The 11,620-nt window shown below is 44.7% G+C and overlaps 2 protein-coding genes and 1 pseudogene across 3 annotated transcripts in view; 1 reads left to right on the top strand and 2 right to left on the bottom strand.

Moving 5' to 3' along the window:
- LOC143544745 (actin-related protein 7-like) overlaps positions 1 to 11,620 on the bottom strand; it is a 141,049-nt pseudogene that overhangs the window by 41,933 nt on the left and 87,496 nt on the right. The gene's annotated exons all lie outside the window — the stretch shown is intronic.
- The window catches only part of LOC143544743 (uncharacterized), a 50,229-nt gene that overhangs the window by 10,053 nt on the left and 28,556 nt on the right, over positions 1 to 11,620 (top strand). The gene's annotated exons all lie outside the window — the stretch shown is intronic.
- LOC143544742 (protein NLP5-like) lies at positions 90 to 2,991 on the bottom strand. The gene is made up of 3 exons (XM_077036773.1): positions 2,154 to 2,991; positions 1,065 to 1,917; positions 90 to 871 (listed from the first exon to the last, which is right to left on the bottom strand). Exons 1-3 carry the CDS (start codon positions 2,970 to 2,972, stop codon positions 90 to 92), a joined length of 2,454 nt encoding a protein of 817 aa, XP_076892888.1. The 5' UTR covers positions 2,973 to 2,991.

The following is an 11,620-nucleotide window of genomic DNA, read 5'->3' as shown; positions in this document are numbered from 1 at the left end:
TGTTTCTGCAACCAATTACACCAATCTACAAGTTTTTATGCATACAATACAAGTTACTACAGCTTCGGTCCATGAACCCTGGTCTCTTTTTACAAGGTGGCATTACTACCTACACTACCACCCGTGTGATGCGGTTCAAAAAGAGCCAGCTGAATAGTCCCGCCCTTACACGATCTATAAACATCAATGCATTCCTCTAAATCGGCGTCACAGGTTAAAAGAACCCATTCAGAATCATCATCGAAGTACTTGAGATGAAGACAGTTGATATCGGTTATACTAAACCGCTTTGCAATTTCTTCTAGTATTTGAGCATATCCCCATTCCTTTTGCAACCGAAAACGCACTTTTTCTTCACCATAAGTTACTTTCACTCTCTGAATATTATCATCTAAAGCATTTCCGCCTTTCGGAAGTGGTGTTGAAGCAGATGGGAGCTCAGTTAACAACTTATGGCTACACGATCTTTGAAACACCTCCGGTTCTAGTTCTTGATCTTGACTATAAAGTGAAACATGAAGCTCGACATCACACCGGGCTCGTTTCAAAACATTATCACCCGTGAACAGGTGGGTCTCACTCGAACACGATTGACCAGAACTCGAAGTTTGACTACATGACGATGAATGCGACTTCGTGACACCCTCGATGACCTTTGAAGGTGACAACGGGCTTGTTTTTGGGCCTGAAGAGGGAATATTTGAAAACTTTGAATAAAACGAGTCGATTTGGAATGAACCCGGGGCCCCGTGAACCGAATCCATCACGAGCTGGATCTTTCGTAACGAGTGACCGACTTTCTTGATCTTACGTGAAGGCCAACGTTGGATCCCGTGTTGTCGACATATCCTTTTCAAAGTTGTTGGACAAACTGCAATAACAAAAATGGTATAAGATACAACCATAAGCATGCGGGCCGGGTAACAGGTCAAAATAGGTTAGGCTGTGTGCATTAAAAACAGACTATGAGTTTACTCTTTTAGCTTATTATTCTATTTGACCCGAATCATAGGCAAACGGGTTCAAATTAATATAATCAACCCGAAAAAGGCCCGAATGCTTACCGCCAAGGTTCTTAGCAGCGTCTTTCAAGCTACCAGCAAAATACTGTCTAAGCATTTCCAAAGTGATGGTCTTCTCGGTCTTTGCACCGCCCCGCCGTCTCTCAGGCCTCTTAATACCATCGTTGACCAAACTAACCTCACCAGAACCCGACTCAATCTGTTGTTCACTAACCAAATCCACGGGATTTTCCGACAACATTTCTTCAACTTTCACTACTTTTTCTAAACTATCCGTCACAACCGAACCTTCTTCCAATAACTCGTTATCAGTAACAACCCGTAAATTCCGGCACGTATTTTCGATAATGCCCGACAATGAGTTAAGCAAACCCATTTGCTTTTCTTGATCTTTACAATCAACCGGTAAAAAGAACTCCAAAACATAATCAACATTGCCCGTTAAAGTGCTTCTAAACCGAATTGCAACGACCCCGCACAACCCAAAAACCCGAGCATGGTGCGAAAGCGGGTACTCGGTTTTTGTCATTAACGTTACATCCGATACATAACACGATTGGTTCGTGGTGAAAGCTCTACCAACAACGCCTTCGCCTTTTAACAAGTGGTGCTCGGAACACGCTTCTTGAAAATCTTTGAACCAGGGATCGTGGACATAGCACGCGGAGTCCACGGTCGATATACAGTGGATCAAGTTCGCGTCAGAGTGCCGGAACCCGTCTTTTCCTTGTTGTATGCACGGGACCCATGTTTGAGCCAACGGTAAGTTATGCGTTTCGCATGCCGTTTTTAGGATCTTGAGAATCTCGGGTAATGCGGGTTGATACGGGCCCGAACCTTGCGTCACCTTGAATTTGGGAGAGTTTGAAGGTTCAGAACTCCTGAGGTCAACCGCCTGTCAAAAACATGAACAAGAAAATCTGTTCATTTATTGTTCATGTTCGTTCATTTCACTGTAACCGAACAGACACAAACATGCCATGTTCGTATCCGTTCGGTCCGTTTACAGGCTTATATAAAACAAATTAGTTACTACTAGATAAAATATGTACATCAGGGTTTATTGTAATATTGTTACCAACAGTATATATTCTTTTAGTAATACTTAGCTTTTAAAAGGTAACAATATACCTCAAGAGCTTTACAACAGTCTTCAATCTCGAGTGCGTAATTACTCTTTCGAGTAGTCATAACAACCTCGATAACACCGAGACAACTTCGTCTATCCCGATAAAAAATGGGGACCGCAACGCTCCCCCGAACATCATACTCTTGAGCATGAACAACCCTCGGGTACTCCACGGGTTTAAAAAACCGAACATCTGGAGTCCATTCAGGAACTTTTCCCATAAATACCCTTCCGGGTAATCCAACAATATCCTTCGAATCATCCTCAGTTGCAAACCAATAGGTTTCCGATATGTTTCTAAATTTAGAAAGTTGCGGGCACCCGGGCCCGAGTGAGAAAAGTTGATCATTAGTACTCAAAATTTTAGTTCCTTCTCGGGTTTCCGGCAGCCATATTTGAATAAGCGCGTGTTGGTGTAACGCAGATTGTTTAACGTTCTGGATCGCATAAACGAGTCGTTCTGTCACCCCAACATTCACACTTGGCGGGATCCACCATCTTCTCGACTGATCATGAAACCCAACTGAATTACTAACACGGGCTTTTGACCCGTCTGCAGTTTGACTTTGACTAACAATTTCCTGAACACCTTCTGGTATATGATCAATGTTGTTGAACTCCAAAGGTGACCACAAACACGAAGGATCGACAACCGGAATATTAGCATTATTAATATTATTGTAAACGAATTCGGATCCGTGTGTTGCTTGTAACCTACATCCTTCTTGAAAGAGTTCATCATCCATGTAACCGAAATCCATCATGGATTCGAACGGATACCCGAACATGTTATTATTAGCAGGAAATAGACCATCATCCATAGCTATGATCTTGTACTCAAAATAACAGTCTGTCAAAATAAAATTATTTGTCTATGAATCAAGGTAATTACAATTCAAAATTATTTATACTAAAATATAAACAATTATCAGTTTATACTAAAATATTTGAACAATTATATTTTGGTACCTGATTTTGATGTCAAGTTTGGAACTCTTTGTTGATATAATAATCAAAACCTGTCAAAAAGAAACAAGAACATTACTTGATGAGATTCAAACAAATTTTACTGTCAAAAAATATAAACTTTTAATCAAATCCCATAAATTTAATCTGAAAATGAAGACTTTTTTAATTTTTTTTTGTCAAAAATTAAATTCAAAAAATATAAACTTGGCAATCAAATCTGTGACATAAAACAAAACAGACTAGAACTTTAAATCCCACAAAATTCATTCAGATCTGAGTGAAAAGAAAGAAAAGAAAAGAAAAAAGAATGATATAAAGATTATATGCTTGGCAAATCAAAAGATTCTAGCAACATGCTTATGAAAGAATAAAAGGATGGAACAATTTATGAAATTAGATTCTTGAATATTCCATATATTGGTTTACCAAGAAAAAAAGTTTCCAAAAATGCCCATGAACAAACAGTATATGAGATTAGTTTAAGTTGTTATAATAAGTCTGAATCAAACAGACACATGCATATATAGTAATCATCTGAGTAATAATCATCTTGCCTTGTAATAATCATCATCATCTCCATCAAAGCCTGCCTGCCTGCCTGCCTGCTTCTTTCTTTGTTGTTTGTTGAAGATTCTTGTTTATATTAATAATAATCTCATAAACCCCACCATAAAACTATAGGGAATCCCGCAGGCTAGTCAACCAGCTTAATATAAACATAAAGAACACACCACTTTGGATTTCAAAGATTATTATTATATGTTAATTATGTGAGTGTGACAGATTCAATTTTAAGATGTACACCCAAACTACACTAATTATATCTCATTAAAAGTATTAATATCATCTTTACTTTTCTTAAGCGTCTAAATCGGCTCAGGTTGACCAAACACAACTCGTTTGTTAAACATGTTGGATATGTGAAGAGGTAGGTCCCAGCAGAGCCCAGTTGGACTCGCAAGACTCACCTTGAAGAGGGACGTCTGCGCAGAGACCAACTGGTTCCGCAGGACCCACCATGCTCAGAGAGATGAAGACCTTACGCGCAGTACGCCAGCTGTTTCCGCAGGAAAAGCCTCTCAGTGGTAAAGTACCCCGCCTGTTCTTGCAGCTGCGGATACAAGCCATGAGGGAGGGCTACCCGCACTAATAGTAAGGCTACACGCACAAGGCACTAACTCTCAATAATTCAGTAATGTCACCTGAAGAAGGAATGAGCAAGGCATACTCCCGCCCAAATGAGCCAGTCCGTACGCTTCTGGAAGATCTTTTGTACTATACCTGCCAAGGTATGGACAAAATAGACAAGATCTGACCAAAGCAGCCCATTAACCAATCACAGGGTGACAGCTCACCGACAACAGTACGAAGAGGAGCACGCTCTAGTACAAAATGTCACTATCAGCCGCAGCCTACCCACCAACCCTCATCGTGGCACGTACGTAGCCTGTAGTTGGTGGAAAAGGAATAGTACACAGCCGGCCATGTCACTATCAGCCGCTGCCTACCCACCAACCACCAGCATGGCACGTACGTAGCCCACAGTTGGTGGAAAAGGAATATTATACAGCTGGCTGTACCTGCTTGGAAACCTACCTTCGGCTATAAATATTCCAACACCTTGGAACGGTATCATCATCACATATCATCTGATATTATCTTATCTAGCTATTTCTCTTAATATACACTTATATTCAGAGCAATCTAGTCTGATTCTCACGCCGGAGGGTGGTCACAAGGAGGTACCCCCCCCCTTCTCAGTGACGAGCTCACGGTGTCTGTTTTGCAGGTCATCAGAAGAATAACCATCTTTGCCGGACCTCACCCTCGTGGGAAACATCTACTTAACCCTAAGATTATCCGTAATCTGTCGGGGTAACTTAGTGTTTCTTCATTGGCGCCATCCGTGCATAAAAGCTAGAACTAATTTTCTCAGTTTTTTCAAAACCTCTGGAAAGATGGTTAAGGTTACTCCGATGCCAAGGCCAACGAGTGACCAAGAAACTCCGGTAACCACAACCCCAGCTACTGGGGGAAACACCGGCGAGTACACAATTTTTACGAACACTACCCCGGTTACCCAAGCCGGGGCAAGTGCAGTAAACAATCCTTCACTGGGATTCACCGATACCCAGTTGGAAAGACAACAGACGAGGCTCCCCCGCCAAACATTTGATCAAGTTAAAGCGTGGGCGGAAGCACGTCAAAAGGAATTCCAAGCTGAGTTGGATGAACGCTTACGTTCACTCCAACAGGCTGACGAATTCGGAAGCACTCAACAGCTCAACATGAACAATGAGTGCGAGTACTTGGACGACGATTGGGAGGAGTCCGACAGTGACGCAAACCCTCGTCATAAGGCGAAAGGGAAGCGCAAGGAAACGGACTTCCAACCGAAAAGGAATTTTGGAGAAACTTTCAAACCAAGGAACGCGGGAGGAAACTCACATGACTTCTCCAAAACCTTTAGACCAACTGTTGCAAATGCGGGAACGTCCAAGTTTGCAAGGGACATTGCGGAAGCAATCTCCCCAAAGAATGCCAAACAGATGTCCAACATCGGCACTTATGATGGTATATCCGACCCAGACGATCACTTGAACAGATTCATAGCGGGGGCAACCGTCAACAACTGGACGGAACCCACGTGGTGTTATATGTTTCAGATGACGCTGGTTGGAGCGGCCAGGGCGTGGTTTGATCGTTTACCGGTCCACCACATCTATGATTGGGCGGACTTCCAACACAAGTTCAGCCAGCACTTCAGTCAACAGAGGAAATATACTGAAGAGCAGTGGACGATCCTCAACTGCCCGTTAGAGAGGAGGATGAATCTTTACTAGACTTCATCACTCGCTTCAACTCGAAGAAGCTGAGTCTGGGCACCATAAGCGAAGATCTTGTTCGCGCCGCTTTCATCCAGGGCGCCGAATACCCAGAGCTTATCCGCACGTTGACGGGTAAAGACGGCATGCCATCCACATGGGATGCCATCATGATGGCGGCCAAGCGCTTTGCCGAAACGGAGAAGCAACTGGGTAGGGATCTTCCCCAGAGTACAAACCTCTAAACGCAGAGGACTAGAGAAAACAACGTCCGGACCGCCCGGCAAAACAAAAGAGGAAGCTATGTATTTGGCAGTCAAGGGTAAACTTTGACACCTCATCTAGATCTCGCCCTCTAGTAGGCGGAAGGGATAACACGCACCCATCAAGCCGAAACCCCCGGTGGACGCCACTCACCAAAAGCGTCACGGAGATATTTGCCACCGAAAAACTCCCATGGCCAAAAGCTCCAATGGTCCGACAGCGACATAACGCGGATCAGAGCAAATCCTGTGACTTCCACGGGACAAAGGGTCACACCACTGAGGAGTGTACATCCTTGAAGGATATTGTTGAAACATTCGTCAAGGATGGAAAACTTACACACCTTGTGGCATCAATCAAGAATGGAGGGAGGGATGATAACCGATACAAAAGCAACGGACGAAAGCCCGTTGACATCAGCATCCACATGGTTCATAGTAACGTCAGAGGAAGAAAACGACGAACGACAGATTCATGCGCGTGGAAGGAAGCTGAGGTGCGCTTCCCGCGAGTGCCAGGAGGACCCAGCAAAGCCCTATCGTCATCAAAAGCCAGCTGGGGCACTACATCACTTCCCGCACTCTTGCTGACAACGGCGCCTCGTCAACGGTTATGTACAGGCAGTTCTTCAACAAGCTAGACGACGAAGACAAGGAACGCCTGGAAACGGTCTACGCCTCGATGGAAGGGTTTGACGGCAGCACAAACACCCCCCTCGGTATCCTATCTTTCCCCGTCATTCTCACGGACGGGAAACACTCCCGAACAGAAGACGTGGACTTTGTCGTAATGAGGAAGCCACACCACACATACGACATTCTCTTCGGGAGAGACGGGATGGCAAGATTCAATGCCGTGGTATCTTCAGTCCACGGCATGATGGGATGGCCAACAGCTGAGGGTGTAGCGATGATCACTGGTATTCCCCAGGTATGCATCGCATCTGTCTCATCTAAACCCAAACCAAAGATGGCTAAACCAACCATCACCGATCCGGAAGAATGGGCCTTCAATGGCAAATACCCTGATCAGGCTGTTACCATTGGCCCAACAATCACTGATCCTACGCGCACCTTACTCAAACGCTTACTACAGAAAAACGCTGACATCTTCGCGTGGACACCAGCTGACATGACTGGTGTACCTCGAAGTAAGGCAGAGCATAAACTCAAGTGTGACCCGGCTTTTATGCCAGTCGTACAAAAGCGCAGAGTAATGGGGGCGGAACAAGCTAACGCGTGTAGAACCCAAGTCAAGGAACTCCTTGACGCGGGCATCGTACGCGTTAGCAGATATCAAACATGGGTTGCAAATCCCGTCATGGTACCGAAATCTAACAAACAATGGCGCATGTGCATAGATTTCAAAGACTTAAACAAAGCATGCCCCAAAGATTGTTACCCGTTACCCGAAATTGACCTTAAGGTAGATTCGTTAGCACCGTTTCGCCTTAAATGCTTCCTTGATGCGTATAAGGGGTACCATCAAATCCACATGGCCGTTGACGATCAGGACAAAACCGCATTTCGGACGCCCGATGGCACATTTTGTTATCAAATGATGCCATTCGGACTTAAGAATGCCGGGTCCACATACCAACGCCTAATGGACAAAGAGTTTCATGCCCAAATTGGGAGGAACTTGGAAGTATACATGGATGACTTGGTCATCAAAAGCCCTGAGCCAGAAGCGATGTTGAAAGACATCGAAGAAACTTTCAACACGCTTAGAAAGATAAACATGAAGCTCAATCCGAGCAAGTGTTCCTTTGGGATGGAAGAAAGGAAGTTCTTAGGAGTCATTGTTACTAAAGATGACTTCAGAGCGAACCCTGAAAAGGTCGAAGCCATTATCAAAATGGAATCACCTACTACCATCAAGCAAGCTCAGACACTGAATGGACGACTAGTCGCACTTAACCGCTTTTTGGCAAACCATGCGGATAGGTCGTTCCCATTCATGTCAACATTGAGAAACTGTTTAAAGAAAACGCACTTCCGCTGGACAGTAGAAGCGGAAGCAGCTTTTCAGGAAATTCGGTCACGCTTGATCGAACTCCCAACGCTCACATCACCAGAAGCGGGAGAGGAATTAATCCTATACATTTCCGCCACAGATAGAGCAACCAGGGCAGTCCTGCTAGTAGAGCGAAAAGGCATCCAGATGCCAATCTACTATGTTAGCCGTATCCTAACAGATGTAGAAACCCGGTACTCTACCCTGGAAAAATTAGTCTTAGCACTTGTACAGGCTTCACGCAGGCTAAGACGATATTTCCAAGGTCACCCAATCACCATTCTCACCAACTTCAAACTTGCAAACGTTCTAGGCAAACCCGAATTGTCAGGACGCCTAGCCAAATGGGCGATAGAATTGAGAGAATATGCGATAAAGTACAAGCCGAGACCAGCCATAAAAGGCCAGGTCTTGGCCGACTTTATTGCAGAAGTTCCCGCTTCGCGGGAGAAAAAGTGCCAGGAGTAGGCTCAACCCTCTCCAGCACAGGACATCGATGATGTCTGGCGACTCTACACTGATGGAGCAGCCAGCAACGAAGGTTCAGGCGCAGGGTTGAAACTAACCAACCCAGCAGGCCAAGAATACACTTACGCTATTCGACTGGATTTTCCAAGTACGAATAACGAAGCGGAGTATGAAGCATTCTTGGCCGGGCTGAGAATTGCGCGTAAGATGGGAGTGAAACTTGGAAGCCCACGTGGATTCCATGTTAGTAGCAAACCAAATAAACGGGACGTACACGGCCGTGAACGACACAATGGCCCTGTACCTCGCACAAGCAAAAACCCTTATGCCCAATTTTAACGATTGTAAGGTCATATACGTCAAGCGTAGCGAAAACAAATCTGCGGATGCGTTAAGCAAGCTTGCATCATTAGCCTTCACCCACTTGGGAAAGGACATCCGCATTGAACTCCTTGGAGCACCATCAGTCCCGCACAAGGAAATCTGTGTCATCCAAACCGGCATAGAAACGTGGATGACACCAATAATAAATTACCTTACGGCAGGTATACTACCAGAGTCAAAAACACAGGCAAGAAAAATACGCTGTAAAGCACTGAACTATCAACTCATCGATGACATCCTTTACAGACGTAATTTTCTTGGCCCACTCCTAAGATGCGTAGACAACCAAGATGCTGGCTACCTCCTGAGGGAAGTGCACGAAGGCATCTGTGGAGTACACGCAGGTCCACGCGCTGTTGTAGCTAAGCTAAACAACGCGGGATACTTTTGGCCGGGGATGCATACGGATGCGCTGGCATACATCAGAAAGTGTAGGTCTTGCCAACTCTACGCACCCAACACGCATCGCCCGAAGAATGAACTTGTTCCAGTCACCTCTTCATGGCCATTTCAGAAGTGGGCCATCGATGTGACAGGCCCATTTCCCACAGCAGCAGGGAACGTTCAGTTTCTAGTGGTAGCCATCGACTACTTCACCAAGTGGATAGAAGCAAAACCCTTAGCCCAAACAACCGCAAAACATATCAAAAAATTTATTTGGGAATTTATTATTTGTCGTTTTGGACTTCCACAGAATTTGGTGAGCGATAACGGCACCAACTTTGCTGACAAGAAGCTACAAAAGTGGCTGGAAGAACTTCAAATCACCCACACCTTTACCTCAGTGGCGCACCCGCAGGGTAATGGTGAGGTGGAAAGAGAAAATAAGAGCATCGTCGACGGCATAAAGAAAAGACTATTGGAACACAGATCCGGCTGGGTGGACGAAGTTCCACACGTCCTTTGGGCAAACAGAACGCTGAAAAAGGCAAGTACGGGAGAAACCCCGTTCAGCTTCACTTATGGCACTGAAGCCATGGTCCCGGTCGAAATTGGTCTACCCTCACCAAGGGTCTTGATTCAGCCAGAAGACAATGATGCAGAAAGACGGTTAGACCTTATGCTAATCGAAGAACGCAGAGACTTAGCCGCAGCGCGTGAAGAGAATTACAAGCGACAAATGCAAAAATACTACAACACGCGGGTAAAACTCTGCAACTTCAATGTAGGAGACTACATATTGCGTAACAACGAGGCTTCGAACCAAGAGCGCCCAGGAAAGCTGGTCCCGGTCTGGGAAGGACCATACATTATCAAAGAAGTTTTGGGAAAGGGCGCATACCGGCTCGAAAGGCTCGATGGCACCCCCATCCCAAGAACATGGAATGGAGCTCAATTAAGCAAATGTTACATGTAGATCAATTCCAAACTTATAAAGAAAAGGCCTAGAGCCACTTCTAATGGAAATGATTCTCCTTATCACATTGAAGCTGATGGTCTTACATTTATACTTATGATCTGACCACACTGATATGCCGGTATTCACCGCATAAATAAGTGGGGAAGTAAGTCGTTGCGTGTGGAAGGCGGCAAAACCCGCATAAACACAAAAGACAGCAATCATTTCTAAGGAAAAGATGAGGAAAACCTTCACGCAGGTCAGTTATAGGTGAAGTTTGGTCATCCCACTAAATGAAAGTGACGGTCCTACCCGCACAATCATGATAGAGGAAACTGAACATTAACCTATTGACAACCGCGCGTCGAAAGGTTAACTTATTCAAAACACTTAGAAAATTTCTAAAAAGATGAGGAAAACCTTCACGCAGGTCAGTTATAGGTGAAGTTTGGTCATCCCACTAAATGAAAGTGACGGTCCTACCCGCACAATCATGATAGAGGAAACTGAACACTAACCTATTGACAACCACGCGTCGAAAGGTTAACTTATTCAAAACTACTCAAAAAATTGCTAAGTTAAACTAAAATATGCGTGAAACAAAGATTCAAAAATAAGAGGGAATATACCCCCTTACCTTGGTAACCAAGAAACCATAAGACAAGTGCGGGTACAGTGTCAAGGCGAAACCCTTCACATACTTAGCACCTGCAGGGAATTGAAACCAATAATACCTTGGAAACCAAGAAACCGTAAGACAAGTGCTGGTACAGTGTCAAGGCGAAACCCTTCACATACTTAGCACCTACAGGGAATTGAAGCCAAGAATACCTTGGAAATCAAGAAACTATAAGACGAGTGCGGGTACAGTGTCAAGACGAAACCCTTCACATACTTAGCACTTGCAGGGAATTGAAACCAAGAAGGATCTTCTGGGCCATGCTTGTGGAAAGGGAAATATCCCCGCATAGCGGGAACGTTGAGAACTAGATTGTTTGAAGCTCCAAGATGGAATTGGTTGTTTAACATAATTGATCAATATGTCTAAAACTACCAAAACCTCGTGGAGAATCTACACAAGTGAAACTCGACGCTCCTGACTTGCGAGGAGGTTACACACCTACCCGCATCATACCCAAAGATCAAGCAGAAAAGTCAGGAATTTCTGCACGTGACATTAGGAAAACCGCGGGAAGAATCCCCA

The sequence above is a fragment of the Bidens hawaiensis genome, unplaced genomic scaffold, assembly GCF_021521415.1.
Source record: "Bidens hawaiensis isolate Kalapana, Puna unplaced genomic scaffold, B.hawaiensis_p1.1 tig00013743_1, whole genome shotgun sequence".
Taxonomy (NCBI): Eukaryota; Viridiplantae; Streptophyta; class Magnoliopsida; order Asterales; family Asteraceae; genus Bidens; species Bidens hawaiensis.
The sequence above is the reverse complement of the archived record's forward strand: the minus strand, read 5'-3'. Positions and strand labels throughout refer to the sequence as shown.

What these genes read in the sequence shown, in the direction of transcription:
- LOC143544742 (XM_077036773.1), bottom strand. Translation starts at nt 2,972, where the DNA reads ATGGATGATGGTCTATTTCCTGCTAATAATAACATGTTCGGGTATCCG. An exon ending in ACTGTTGTAAAGCTCTTGAG is followed by an intron (nt 1,918 to 2,153) that starts GTATATTGTTAC and finishes TGTTTTTGACAG; the next exon opens with GCGGTTGACCTCAGGAGTTC. An exon ending in CGCTGCTAAGAACCTTGGCG is followed by an intron (nt 872 to 1,064) that starts GTAAGCATTCGG and finishes TTGTTATTGCAG; the next exon opens with TTTGTCCAACAACTTTGAAA.